The 15,814-nt window shown below is 37.0% G+C and overlaps 1 protein-coding gene across 1 annotated transcript in view; it reads right to left on the bottom strand.

Moving 5' to 3' along the window:
• atrn (attractin) overlaps positions 1 to 15,814 on the bottom strand; it is a 151,332-nt gene that overhangs the window by 65,684 nt on the left and 69,834 nt on the right. Inside the window, exons 23-25 of the mRNA XM_014017075.1 lie at positions 14,952 to 15,030; positions 14,368 to 14,525; positions 4,054 to 4,115 (exon numbers count right to left, since the gene is read on the bottom strand). Of these exons, the coding sequence (XP_013872529.1) occupies positions 4,054 to 4,115; positions 14,368 to 14,525; positions 14,952 to 15,030 (299 nt within the window). The remainder of the gene's footprint in view (positions 1 to 4,053; positions 4,116 to 14,367; positions 14,526 to 14,951; positions 15,031 to 15,814) is intronic.

Genomic DNA, 15,814 nt, shown 5'->3' on the forward strand with positions numbered 1-15,814 from the left:
ATAACGTTTTAGACACATTCTAGACAGTTTATCAGCTAAAAAAAAGTTAATTTTGGGGTAAGTTACTCTTTAAAGAGCTACAGGAAAACTGTATTTAAGCAGCTACAACAAATGTTCCTGTAGTGTTCCAAAGCAACAATGCGCACTTTTAAAGCTGTCATCTGCAGGGGTGAAGCAAAACCTCTGACTTGCTTTCAGTTCCATATGTGCACAGCTTCAATGCTTTTGTTTAAGTCTTTCCACCCCGAACGGCACAGTTTCCTGCTGAAGCAAAAGTTGTTTTGAGCAAAATAAAACTGTCAAACCCACTGCAAACTAACTGCCAGAAATACTTGATGACTAGTGACTAGCTGGTGAACATGTGGAGACTTCAGCAACTCTAGATAGTAATAAAGTATTAAAAAAGGAACAATGTTGACGTTTTATTAGGCTGCCAGAAAGACAAAAATCCCCACCAAAAAAGCAGTATGTCACAGAGGGAAATGGGTATTTGATCCTCCACAACTCAGCAAGAATTGTTGGTTCCCACAGATTGGTTATGTACCCCAGTGGCACACAGATGACAAACTATCAATCAGTTTCGAACACTTCTGATCTCAAATTTTTGTGTATAAGGAACAAAAAATCATTGTCTTCCATTCCAACCTCTCCACCATCATGTGCAAGACCAAAGAGCTGTCAAAAGATGTCAGGGACAAGATATATCAGCACAAGGCAGGAATGGGACCAGGAGTAAGATGCTTGCTGAGAAGGTGACAACTGTTTGGATGATTATTTGGAAATGGGGAAAATAGAAAATGTCCATCAAATGCTGTTGGTCTGGAACTCCATGCAAGATTGTGCCTCATGGGTTGAAGATGATCATAGAAAAGCTGAGGAAACAGACAACCACTACAGAGGAGAAACTTGTTAATGATCTGAAAGCAGTTGGTCCTACAGTCACCAAAAACACCATTGGTAACACACCAGGCTGCAACAACCGGAAGATCCCCCTACTGCAAATGACATATATACCATACATCAGGCTGGTTTTAAGTTTGCCAGGGAATATTTTTGTCAGGTGGGCAGGTAATACCAAAAATTTGGAACAAGGAAGCTTCCACCATGTTATGCGATTAAACCAAGTGGGATATATACTTTGCTTTTTCTTCATTTTGCAATGAAATAAACAGTTTAAGTAAAAGAATAAATCAAATACCATGTGAGACTTGGGAAAACAAGGACACTCCTTTATTTTTTGTGAAGTGCTTTTTTCACTTTATAACACATTTCGTTATCTTTTTTGAGTAACTCTGCTGTGCTCTTTCACACTCATCCCGGTCCCGCATAAATTTTGAATTTTATTAGCTTTATCCCCTCAAGGACAGTAACAACCATCCAAGGCATCCTTTGGTTTCTTTAAATTGGCTGGATACCAGTTTTTGTAAACAACTCTGCGAGAGCCAAACCACCCACTGCTGCTGTCTTCAGGTTCAGTCACCCTAAGGCACCTGCTTTGTTCAGACCCACAGCGAAACATCTAGAACTGGACGTCCACCCCTAAACTGCAAAGTAGCAACCTGATCAGGAGAACAGCCTGGAAGCGCCGCACCTTTCCCAGAGAAGGTAAACAAACCACAAAGTTGCAGAGTAAGAGCTACTTTGTGTGTGGAAGAGAGACAGCAGCCATAACAGAAAGACTTATACTTGGTATATTTTAATATTTTAATTATTTGTGTCAATCACACGTCCAACAGTATAAATAATTTGTCACATTCCATCTCCATCCCATTCTGCTAGATAAATCTACCCATAAAATCTTTTTTGAGTTATGAATTGACCTAAGTTTATTTGAAATGAATCATTCATGAGCCAATTCCTAACCTGTTTTGTATTCCAAATATTGTAAATAAATGCCCTAATATATTGAAAGGAAGGATATACACTTTTGATCTTTGGGCAATTAATAATAATTAATAAACCCCTCCAAATACCCTTAATGCTACTTGTTAATGCAAGTACTTACTTCCCTAGACCAGAACACTGACGAGTCATGGATAGGTCTTCCATTAAGATAATGACCCAAAACGTACCATCAAACTAACAAGGGATTACTAAAGAAGAAGCACATTAAGATCATGGAGTTTTCTGACCAGTTTCAAGATCTCAGTCCTTTAGAAAATCCATAGAAGCTTCAGGGTGGCAAGAGAGGCAGTCATGTTTAGTTGGGGATCAAATACTTATCTCCCTCATGGCATACAAATTCATCTGTAACTTATTTTTCTACATTTTTAGCTGATATTCTGTCTCTCTCCATTAAAATTAAACATTTAGAGACAGTTCATTACATTCCTTTGTAAATGGACAAACCTACCAAATCAGAATGTAATCCAATGGTTATTCCCACAAACTGTACAAGAACTGATGATTATTACATGAAAGTTAAAAAATTAATTTAAAAACAATGGTTTTATTGTATGTTGTAAATGTTAGGTCAAAGCCACTTATCCTGTCCACTCTGCAAGAAGTTATAAAACTTTCATTGACGCCAGGGTTGGTGGGGGGCAAGTGGCAGGATGGCAGGGGTGTGGTCAGGATGCTTAGTCTGGAGGGGGGTCAAGTAAATTATGGCGGACCGCCAGGCCTGTAATACACAGGGAAACACTGAACTCAAAAAGAACTTGTGCTGACAGCGAACTAGAACTTTTAGACCACTGCTGTTGCACATTTTAGTGATCCATCACCCCACTTCACATGACAAACACATACTGTAAATATCAAAGGCAACAATTCCTTAAATTCTCACTCCACTCCCACAGCTTAAAAAAATACATTTAAGTTTTGAAAACGGACATCATTGTTTAAATTAAATAATCCATCAAGTTTTAACAGATTACTGAACAGGATTATGCATTTGTTAGTTATTACTACTGTCCTTTTAAAGTGCAGCTTTATTAGTCATCCTGAACAGGTTCAAATCCGTATGGTCTGTTACAAGAAGTAGACATTTTGTCAGATTTTATAAGCTCCAACTACATTATTTGTTTTAAATAGATAAACTGTTGCAGTCAAGATCCAACTTTCTGTGATTGAATATAATTATCTTCAGCAGGAGAGTAACAAATTAGTTGCTCTCGATAGTAAACAATCATCTTTCTAATCAGCACCACATACCTATTGGTGGCTGTCAATAACACCATTTTGATGTTTGGCAACAGGCAATAAAAAGGCCATAAAATGTTTTCTCTGTGAGATTAAGTTGTGAAATTAAAGAAAGTGTAATTAGAGAAGAGGAAAAAAATAGAAAATGACCTTGGAGGAGGTAGAAGAGAGAATTTTGCCAAAGCTTTCTGCTGTTGGATTAGTAGTACTGAAGTAAAGTAATTAAGGTTTTTTTCTAGTTAAATGTTTTATCTGCTTGACCCATTTTCACTCTAATCTAAACACAGGGCAAACATGTTTTACACCTATTTAAACACCAACAATGGATGCCAGAATTCGAAAAGAAAATACCAGCTCAGGAGGGTTAATTCTTTTCATTACTCCATCTGGTTACAACATGTTGCTGACTTGTCAAAACTTTTATCATTTTTTACAAAATTTAAATCATTATAGGCTGGTTAATTTAGGCAGTGTGAATTCTTAGCCGAGAGCACCAAACAAAATTTTGTTGTGCTAAGCATTATGACAGATTAAAAAAGGAAAATATCTCAGAAAAGTTTGTCAGCATTTGTCTCATCCTCTAAAGGCATAGTGTGAACAATACAACCTATATTGTGCTGCAAGCAGTGTTTTATTCTACAAAACCTTAGTTTTTGAATGATTGTTTCAATAACTTGTTTTAAACTCTTAAGACAGGAAATAATTTGTGACTTCTAGACTAAAGAAGGGTGTCTGCTAACCATAGGTTGGCTTAACTTAAGCAGGTCTGATCCAAATCTGCCAAATAAAAAGGCACAGATGTTTCACCTTTAGGTTTTAAAACAGATCTTTGTATGCAGGAAACTGATCTGTGATCATTAGTCAGTGGGAGACCGTATCCCTTTAGAGATATGTGGTTCTCTCTGTGCTCACCTGAAGAACGTGACAAAGAACTGCACCAGGTCCATGAAGTTACTGTGCTGAGAGAAGGCAATCTGTGAAAAATAGAGGGGGGACAAAGGGTTAGATGTGGGAGATAATGTTAACATTATGCACACAACCTCACAAACTTCAGAACTCTGGTTGGTACAGGATTTCTATACTTTTCTAAGATAAAAAKTCAACAATTTTCCAAATTTTCAAGTTAATTTTGGTTCATTTTTTATGTCTATATACAGACAATGACTTCACAAATACTTTACAATTACGTTTGAACTAGGACTGTGTTTTCCAATACAACAAAAACAAAGATGGATAGCAGACAACAACACTTATGGGAAAAAAAAGCATTTAGAATGTTTTTATGGTTCTAATTAATAGATTTGAGTTTTCAAATAAAACTATTTGTTCAATTTTAAAATTTATACTACCATTTAAGAGACAATTCAGAGTTTAGATACAATGGAGTTCAATGAGAAATTGGATATGTGCACTCTGGAGGGATCTGAGAAAAAAACGCAAGTTCTGAAGYATCTCTGTCAAGATGTATGAACCGTGTAAGGTGTCAAGCTTGTGGGAGTCAAAAGTATTTGTTTGTAAAAAAAAATTTGGATTGTTTAGACAGCTTAAAAGTTAGTGAAGCATCTTACACTGAAATGAACATTCTGCAGTTAATGTCCAAAAATCATGAAACTTAAACTAAATGTGGAAAAACAGTTGTGAAAATGCCATTTTAGTCATCCAACCATGTGKTCAGCTTAAAATTTTAATGATGTTTCTAATGTAATATATGTCTGAGCTACAGAGCTGGATTTTCAAACTAGTTTCAAAGTTTTTTGTCGTCTGAAAGTCATGGCAGAAACGAAAAAATAATAATAATAATCAGGTGAATCCAAATAAGGACACCAAATCATTATGCATCACAGATTTACTTATCTTTTATGTAGGGGCAGTTGCCAATGTGTGTACAAAKAGACCGGAGTTAAACTGATTTCTTTAATGTCTATGTCTGAATTTATAGTCACCAAAACTAAAAAAGGTAGAATTTGGCAGGGGTATGAAATGACCTATATTTGTTTATAATCTGCATAGAAATACTGCAAAAAAACAAATTTGTTTTTTAACTAATCAAACTTTCATCCTTTAGGAAATCTAATAGAAAATTAAATCTGGAAACACAAGGTTTACTATACAGTTCACTTATCCAGATCTGAAAAAATAAAACACTTTATTAGACTTTAAGACTGCAAAGAAACCCAGCTTGTAGACATGAGAAAAACTATAAAATGCAGGCAGAGAATGCTCACACTACAGATGTGTGAGCCATAAAACGTTACTCACTTACAGTTTGTGTGTTGTTGAGATGTGTTAACAATATGTCGAGGTTTACAAAACTTAGCCACTAAACTATTTGTTTTTAAATCTCCTTTCTTTTTGTACAACTCAATCAGAATTACTGACACACACCCTGTCTGTTTATCTAGAACTGGTTTATGTTAAAGAGAAAACAAGTAGCAGTTTGGCTACTCAGCTGCCTGTAAAAAAATAAATACAAAAACATATTAATCCCTGCACAGGCAGAAAGACACGTCCTTTATGTAATCAGCACACATGAACAAATCTAATGACATCATGTCTTAATTGAGGTTGCCAGAGTAACACAGGCAGTGGCGTTCTGACTCTACCTCATTCTCACTTCATGCCCCCCCCCCCCCCCCACCTCACTCTGCCACCAAACAACCACTAACAATGCAGCTGTACCTGTAATGGCACAACACTGCCTCTCTAAGGCAACACTSAGGTACTGCAGGTCCAAAAAAATTTTTCCCTTGGACAATCACCATCTTTTAAATCAGCCAAGTTAGAATTTTAATGCAATGCTTTAGAGAAAAGAAAGAGAAAAAAAAAAGAAAAGCGAAAACAGGCAAAAAATCTAGTGTCTTACTTTGGATTTGTCACAGACTGACCAAATATTTTACATACTACAGTGATTTAAATGGAAAGCACTGGGGCTCGATGGTCAGATGACAGGTTAACTGTATGTCCAGTTTGCTTGGGTAGTCAGTGCCATCTGGATCCCTAAGGGGCCGTTATTGAYTACTGATAAATGAATCCTTAGTGTGAGAGCATTGCTCAAACTAAACATAAAGAAGACTTCTGAGTAAAAAAWAAWAATAATAAGTTAGACTGGAAATGCAGTAATTTAGACATTTGCTTGTCATCCATAAAGTCACAAGACAAAATTTCTAAGGTTCATGACAAGACAATTAGAAAAATACTGACCAAGTATGGCTTGTGTGAAACCTTTGCAAGGGTTAAACCTCTTTGCTCTACAATGAATATTGCAGATTTGTAAAATTGCATCTGAAGAAGACTGCCACACCAAAGTCTTTTGGACCAGGGATGGAAATTAGCACCCGCCACTGGCTAAATGCAGGTAAAAAAAAACATGAAGTGGTGTGTAAATCTAAACAACGCACCAGCCATCATTACAAGTTTTTAATTTGAAATGAGAAAAAAAAAACAACTGCGTTCAAACTGTGTGCTACTCAACTTTTTCACAAACTTTGTTTCAGATTAAATAACATCAAATCACCATCTTCCAACCCAATCTGCCGCTAGAAAAAAGTTCTCCCATCCTCATTTCCTGCTTTGCGCACTGTCATCTCTGTGCTTCAGCCTGTTAGCCTTTGCACAACCGCCGACGCTATATTGTCTTATACAGTATGAATTATCTCAGCGCTAGCGCAACAAACTAGCAAACTAAACTGAGGTCCTCCGTCCATATTTTTAGTTTTGCGTTCCCCTCTCTGTCATGTGGATGGAGGACCTCAGTGACGAGAGGAGAATGTGTAGCGCTGAGCTAATACATATGGTGACAGCGTCGGAGCTAATGCTAAAGCTAACAGGCTAAGCTGAGGTTCTTCTTCCATGAAGCAGCTTTGTTGTCCTCCATCCATATTTTCAGTTACAGGCTGAGTCATTTCTACCTTCTCCTCTCTGTCAACGCTCTCTGGTTTCATTTAAAAGAGTCGATCATCAGATATTGTCCAAGATTAACCTTCAGGGTTGATATAGCTTGCTCGCACCGAGGACCTATCCATGTCATCATTAACCCAGAATGCTTTGCGTGTAAATAAAATGGCCCCGTCCATGTAATATATTTTTAAACTTTTAGTTTAAAAATTATAAAAACTAAACAGCCTACAGTATTTTTAGTCTTTATTTTACAGTTAAARCATATGTTTATTAAATAAAGTCTAATGTTACAAATATTCATGAATCCCTTTTTTAAAAAGGAGATCAGAGATCAAAAGTTTTTGATTGACAGAAACTCTACAAGGACCAAAACTTTAAATCACTGAAGAAAGCCATGATGACTGGTGCACCAGAGCAGTTAATCTAACAAAGCCATCTCCTTCCAGGTGATGAGATATAGAAAAATCTCTCCCATGATGACAATATTCCTCTTCAATGAAAATGTTTTCAGAGCCCTTTAAAAACACCTCTGGGTCACGTCATCACTGCCTTACTCCATTTTCAGAAAGCACAAAAACCTTGCCTCACTAAGAGCTGATGTGATAACAGTTATTGTTGCAGCTAATCTAATCTGTCAGCCATGTGTGGTGCTTTGTCAATAACAGGCAGGTTGTCTGAGGAGGCAGGAAGCCCAGGTGGCACTCCTGTTATGCGCCCAGCAGAAAGTGACATTTTAGGGGTTGGAAAGCATCACACAGCAGGGCTTGTCAGGCTGCTGCAGGCCATTAGGACCAGAAATATTCAGCCTCTTAATAGCTTTTTACAGATGCTTCAACTATATTGCAGCATTGAAAGACAGCAAACATATCAAGACTTTCTCAACAAGTTCTGCATGAAGTCATCTGGATGTAGAAATTTACATAAAGACAGCAGATGTCTGCTATGTATAAGCAAAAATGTTTTAATAAATTTTGGCATTTAACAGAGGAAAAACACATCTGTCAAAGTCATCAAATATACATTAAATTTCAAACATAGCATATTACTCATCACCTTGTGTGCCAACGTTTTAAACAAAGATCTGATGGCACTGAAAATATGTGACTCTGTTCCTACCACACCTAAATTTAGCCCAATATCTGTGAAATTTATGGAATTAGAACCATTTATTTTGTTAAGACTGTGGTAGCCATCTTGAATTGGATTGACTTCAAATGGTAATAATTTATACATGCAAGTCTAAAGATTGCTTTCTGAGTTTCATTAAAATCCAGTACTTCATGAGATATTTTGCTTACAGACGAGCAAAATGCACAGTCAATCCAAAGCAGTGAGCAGCAATAAAAGCTCACTCAATGCATAAGTCTGACCTTTATATGATGATCTCCAGAGCTCTCAGTCTGATATTTTGAAATAATACCCATCKGTTAATTGTCTTCTTTGGTCTAAACCCATGATTATCAAACTGTGGTACAAGTACCATAGGTAGTATATTTTGGTGCGAGGTATTCTATGGGTAATTTTGGAATACATTAAATAACAAGCTTGTAAGTAGAACTGTGACATAGTTAAAAAGCTAATTATCTTTGAAATGTATTTAGTTTATAAAATTATATTTGAGTTTAGTTTATAGCAGATCAGTTAGACTTTTCACAAAAAATAGTTTTTTTCAAAACTATATTTTCATTGTTTCTAAAAATATTACTAACACCACATCATTTCTAGAAATGCTTTACATTAAGTTTTGGCTGTTTACAGAAAAACAAAAATGACTTTTCTGCTCTGAAGCTGGTTTTCCAAAAAACTACAAATCTGGGGCCCCTAAAACATATTTTCACAGACTGAAAATATACAATTTTTTGTGTATTCATAAAATGTTGTTCCAATGTGAACAGAGCTCTATTTTTTATTATGTAATCAGTTGGAGGTGCATCAGTGCTGTATACAGCTAAATGAAAGTGTGTGGTGAATAAAAATGTCTGAAACAAAGTAACCAACTTCTACAGAAATTCATAAAACGGTGTTTGAATTTCTGGCGACACTAAGACAGTGTTTACATTTCTGCCTACTAAATAAACAGGTTATGAGTAAATTATAACCTTTTGTTTGCAATTAAATGTAATTTTGGTATATGCCCAAAAGTTTTTCCCCCCCAGATTTAATTTTAATGTTTTTTCCTAAATGACCCACATGTTTAAATAGGAAGTATTTTTATGCAACTCACTAACACTTGAATATTTATTTTAATCCTTTATGTTTTCATTATAATTTTGAATTTAATTTGCACTGCTGCTTTTATAAATTGAAAAAAAAAATAAATCCCCCAGCTCTTGCTACCTGTATGTGATCTCTATGAGCCAGCATGTGGCCACATGTGAACCAGATAAAACCTACATGATTCTACACAGATTCGTCGAGCAGCCGGCTGATAGCTACAGCTGCTTCTCTTTCACAGCGGGGTACCAAATTAAAGGCAGCTCTAATCTCTACCATTTCACAACATGTTCACTAAGGCAGCAAACAGGAGATCACAGCTTTTTAATGTGATTTAGTCTGGGATTTGTGTTTAATTACAAACATTTAAATCCAATGTATTCTTCAATGAAAAAAAGAGGGGGGCTTGGAAATTTTTAGCTGATTTATTTGGCTGCAACTAATTTCACGTTGATGATTGGGTAGTCTGAACACTGATGACCGCAATACAGAATTCAATTTACCAATAATGAAACATTTCATTTAGTTTTTTACAATCCAGTCTTGGGCATTTAAGATTTATGTACCTTTATTTAAGCAGGCAAATCACATCTCTTTGCAAGAGAGGCCTGGGTCTGGGCAGGCTAACGTGTATGTTTTTGGACTGTGGGAGGAACAAGCAAACTCTACACATAAAAATCCCTGGTCCAAAGCGGGAACTGAACCCAGGACCTTCTTGCTGTGCTGCAACAGTGCTAAACACTAATCTGTTGTGCTGAAAATATTTATTAGCTGGGTAGTCATATATTTTTTATGCCAGCACTAAACTGGTGCCTAATAAACAAGCTATTTATGCAGCAGACTAGGGGTTCAGTCTTCAAAAACAAGTGCTATGCTTAGTGTTCTGACAACTTCCGACCACGAAAAAGCAAACAGAGTTGGTGTACGGACAGAGAAAGCAAGGCAGAGTCAGAGCTCTGGAGAGCATGCTGAACATTCACGCAGTCCTTTCTGAATGYAGCATGTGTTTTGAATTTAACATTCCACTTTGCTTTTGCTCTTTTTTCAGATTGTAGCTTATAAGTCGTTGTCCAACACTACGACCTTTGCCTGCCACCACCTACAGTTTACACACGCACCCAAACTCCAGCACCATGCGAGAGCAAATAGCTGAAGATAAGGCTTAAAGAAAAACGCAGGCGTGTTAGTGGGAAGAAACTGTGAAACTTGGTTTGATAAAGGAGAGGCGCCAAGCATATAAGAGGCATAAAGTGTTACCTCGCTGATGAAGAGAAAACTCCTTGAGAGCAAAGGAAGAAAAACAAMACAGCAAGCTGGGTTGCGCGCTCTTGAGTTTCAGAACTGGGGTGAACTTCTACATGATCCCAGCCAGCAGGACGCAGGAAGAAGTGGCTGAGATGAGAAGTTGAAAAGMTCCCTGAACTCAGCTCAGCTTGCTGTTGTGATGTAGAACTGTCCCAGAGGCCTCCTGAGACCGGCTGGCAGCAGCTGGTGTTGAGAAGCTGAGAAAACCAAATTTCTTCACAAGGCAGGACGTGGAAGATGGAGGCAGGGTTTATGCACTTACTGTATTTGCACCCGCCCAAAAAATTTGTTTAAAAAAAAGGAGGATGGGCCAGGGGGACAGAGTTCCTGTGGAGCAACAAGTCAGATCACGAAAACTGTCCCTTTCACACTGTAGCTCTGTGATATAGCWGCAAAGACGAATCCATAATTAAAGTTAATAGCTCACCAAGATGCGMCTAACTTGCGTTCTAAATATGCGAGAGTTCATAACCAACTTTTRGCACATAGCTCTTTTAACACCTTATTGTAAATGATTTCTAGATCTATAAATTCTCACTTCTCRCCTTTTTTTACTTTTCCATCAACACTTTCAAAACAAAATTACCTCTTCAATTCAACTTCTAAGGATAAACCTGTACTGCTCAGATTGGCAAACCGTCTCCTAACAAGGCTTCAACAACTCTTAAAACTTAATTCATCCCTCTATGGTTACTACATTTCTGCACGTCCCACTTGTTCTTAGAAATTTATGCACTTTATCATTCCTCAGGCATTATCTTACTCTAGGATTGTGTGAAACTATCACTGTAACTAGCTGTAACTCAGTCAGTCAACTCATATTTGATATGGTAGTAACTGAGAGCAATCACCAACACATTCGAACAGCTAATAAAAATGTTTGTACCAAGTTCAACTTCCTTCCAGGTGCTTTTCTGCTAACTGCAGATCTTTCTTCTAATTTAATTCTGCTTCTTTYAGCTTCTTCTTWATAATTTTCAGCTATTAAAGTAGGTCAAGTAAGCTTCAACCTCTTCAARCAGCTTCTGGTAAAATCCTTCAGCATTTAGCTTAATTGATGGTGCTCTTCTTATAGCTTTTAACCTTCTATGCTATAAATTGCTTATATGGACCTTAAGGATTATATGTAGTGAGTTCATTTTAACAGCAACCACCTGAACTGTATTTACACATTTTTTTGAATGTGTATTTTACATAGTGTCATGGTCTGTGTTTATTTTCCTTAGTTTTCTAGTGTTCCCCTGTGTTTCTCTGCCCTGCAGCCCCGCCCTCTCTCACCTGTGTCCTCTTGTGTCTGCTCCAGGTGTGTCTTGTTGCCCTAATTAGTTTGCCTTTATATTCTGTGTCCTGTCTTCAGTGTTTGTCCGCTAATTTTGCTGCTTCCCTCAGCCAGTGAGTTTGTCTTCGTGTTTCAATGAGTTCTGCTGCATTGACAGCTGCTTATTTTGGTTTTCAAATAAACTCCTTTTTTGTACTTTGGATCCTGCCTGCGCTCTGGGTCATTCTGCTCACAATCTCACAAATAGGATATAATCTGTGCGAAAATTGATGATAAAAAAGAACTTTGTTCCAGCTGCTAATTTTGAAGCTAAACATATATTAAGGAGAAGTAGTTTCCAGGCATTTGGTTCATTTCTATACCACAATATAAATATGAAAATGCTGTATATATCAAAACTATATTTGACTTTGCATCATAACTAAATGCTTTGAACTTGGTCTTCTCTTTAGAATCTCCTACCGTTTCCAACACTCCCACCTCAGCACATCACAACGCTTCATGCCACGCTTCATGTTATTTACAACCTTTTGTAGGAGGTTGTAAAAGGGTAGTTTCCTTGGCATCCAAAAATACATTCTTTTTTTTTATCCAAAAAGTACTGAGAAGTAGTTTTACAAGCTCAACATGCAGTTCCACCATGTCTGCATTGGCAACTAGGGATGTCCCGATCAGATACTCAGTATCGGTGGCAGATATGTACATTTTTTGAAAATCAGGTATAATCGGATTTAGTCAAGTGATCGGGCCGACCCAGTTTTCACAACAGTTTTCAACATCATCATGCTTTACAACTGCTGTTAAGAAGTCAAGACACACACAAGTATGCAACCATGTCCACAGTGTGGGAACACTTTTCAACGGAAAACAATGATGCTGAAACTGCATCTTTCAAAATCTGCAAACTGGATGTTTCTCAAGATGGGAACAGCAGTGCTTGCTTTAATACTACAAACCTTGTCACCTGGAAAAATAATTTAAAATAAAGCTATCGGAAAGACTAAACATTAAAAAAAATCGGGTTGTATCGGATGCCAAAAAAAAAATCTGGATTGGGACATCCCTAGTGGCAACTGCACCACATAGGATTTAATCAACTGAAGTGCACTTTCAAAATAAAGATAAGAACATTTTGACCACTTTAAAAAGATTGTATTATTATGACCCCCGCACGCAAAGCGTAAGTCATATTGATTTCGTACCTTTTTTTTTCCTTTTCTCTCCAGTGATTTTTGGTCAACCGTAGCACAAAAACGGCTGCACCAATCAACATGAAATTTGGCAGGGCTGTAGATGAGTCTGACCTACACTGCGCCAGCCAACGGTTTTACCATAGACCTCATATTTGAGGAGGGGGATCCATCCAAAGAGGGGGTGTCTGGACATGCAAAAATGCTTATTACTCAGAAACTGTTCAACATAGGAGCTTCAGAATTTTTTGTTAGCTCTGATGAAGCTCTATCCATCAGGCCCACCAATCAGAAAATGATAACGAGCGGATGACATCAGTGAGCGACCGCAGGATTAATCAACAAAGTGATTTTTTTACAGAGGGAATATCAAAGATGACACAGAACAGCAACTTTGCAGTTCGTTTAAAAATACTGAACCACAGAATCACTAAAAATCAGTTAATTCTGTTGGTTTGTGTGTATGTGGGGGCACATTTTTGCTACATCGTGGGAACCATTTTCCAGAGAAAGTCAATGCCCTGTCCCCATGGAGATATAAAAACAAACCTGTGTTTGATAGGGTCGGGGCAGACGTCAGCTCGAGCGACTGCAGGATTAATCAACAGATTTATTATCGTAGGAATATTAAAAACTATATGAAACAGCAACTTTGTGGTTAGTTTTAAAAATATTGAATCAAAGTAAGATTATTTTGTTTGCTTTGTTGTATCCCTCAAAGGGAAATCTGGTTTACACAACGGTTAAAATGACAAGAATACAAGACAATAATACTGCAAGCAATATGACCAAGTTCAGCCATTAATGTGTRCTCTAGAATTACAGAAACTATAATGAGAATGGTTTGAGATGCCCACAACAACTCTGTCCAACAAGGCTGTAGGCTTCTGTGTCTCACAGGGGCAAACTGAGAACCCCCCATAAACACTGAGGCATTTTGAAGACTCCCACCAGTCAACAACCAGAGTCCAACAGCTGCAGCCCAGTTAGATACTGATTAAAGTTAAATTTCAGTCAAACAGCTTTCCTTTTTATAATACAGAGTAAMATGATGCTGATACTGTTTGAGCTGCATGTGTGATTCTGTCTGATGGATTTAAACAGGAAAAAACATAGAAAACATCACAAAGACTGTCAGTTAGTCACTACTTTGGTTTAGCTTTCACTTGGTAAACATGTTTTCATATAAGTTAAATACCAAGAGTGCAGATTAGTGCGATAGCAGATGAAATGAAACAGTTGCCGTTTCTCATGAATACTGAACCGTAGCAGTCTGTACAAAAATCATCAGCATTACTTTAGCAACATAAACCAACTCCTTGTCTTCGTCACAAAACTTACTTGAATCTTGATGGGCCACGTGAAGTTGCTGACATAGACAAAGAATGTTATGTTTGGGCTGTTGCGGAAATCGAAATTCTCATTGGAGAAGCTGTCTTTGAACTCCTTGATGTTGCTTCGGGAAATGATGGGAATTTCCTCTCCAGTCTGGGTGCCTGCTGAACTCAAAAATGAACAGGTGTAAAATATATATATATACAAAAGAGGAAAAGGGAAGGTACACAAAAACAGGTAGGAGAATAAGTAAGGAGAAACTGAAAAGACTTTAGTTTATCAGTCCTGTCAGWCTTTAACTCTACATCTTCAAACTAAAGCTTCAAAAAGCTGTTTACAAGAAGTAAGATAATAACAGTTCATAACTTTTACACAAAACACCTCTTCAGAATGGCTAAAAGATCTGTCTCTCTTTAATAAAGAGGAAATTAAACTAATTTGTTTAAAACACAGGTTACATGTTTTTTACAGATTAAATTTCAGTCAGTTTATGGGTTAGGTTTTATTTTTCCATTCATTTCATATTAAATTAATCACTTTATTATCAATAAACTTGCTGTAGGCACATTCTTGAGAAGATTAAAACATACCTGTGAAACTGGTGGCCCAGGTTATGTTCAGATTGAAGTTTTTAGAGGCATTTATGAACATATCGAGATCCCGGTTTGGCTTTGAGTGGGAACACAGAAAACAGAGAATTAATCGACGTCATCAACAACTAATGACTTTGCACAAAAGAAAACAATTAGGAAAGCAGAGCTTGGTGAAAACAAAGTCTATTGTTTGCAAATTATCGATTAGTTAAAGAGAAAGAACTCTGTTCAAAAAGCTGAGCAGAGATTTTAGTGTGTGCAGAGCAGTCAGGCAGCTGCACAAATACTGTGTATGAAACAAAAACAAGTTTGCATGGCTAACAAAAGCTAAATTGCCATCAAATATTTGCACAAGATTCATAATGGACGGCATGAATAATAAACATGTTGCCAAAGTAAATGATTTAGTGTTATTTAGTAAAATTAATGATCAATAAGTCACAAGAAACAAACAAAATTAACATTTTTAAACAGAGGGGATCTGGAGCGGGGGATGAAATATTTTTGTTCTATGGTACTTTCACAAGACACATCAGACCAGGCAGGGCTCTAGACTAACTTTTTGCACTGGTTGCACYGGTGCTCCTCACATTTTGTCTTAGGCRCACCAGCACAAAAGTTAGGTGCACCCAAATTTCAACCACGTCGCCTAACATCAGAGTTTTACAGGTTATTTTTTTAATCACTGTTCATTAAGTCAACATTACCTCGAAAATAATTAGTTAATAATCTGGTAAACATAAAGTTCTTTATTTGAACCAGAATTGTAGACATTTAACTTATTGAAAAGTATTTAAAGTGATTCTATATAATTCTAAGTGCAAATGTTTAAGGGCTGAATGTCTTATAAACATATTAAA

This window comes from Austrofundulus limnaeus, unplaced genomic scaffold (genome assembly GCF_001266775.1).
Source record: "Austrofundulus limnaeus strain Quisiro unplaced genomic scaffold, Austrofundulus_limnaeus-1.0 Scaffold160, whole genome shotgun sequence".
Classification (NCBI taxonomy): domain Eukaryota; kingdom Metazoa; phylum Chordata; class Actinopteri; order Cyprinodontiformes; family Rivulidae; genus Austrofundulus; species Austrofundulus limnaeus.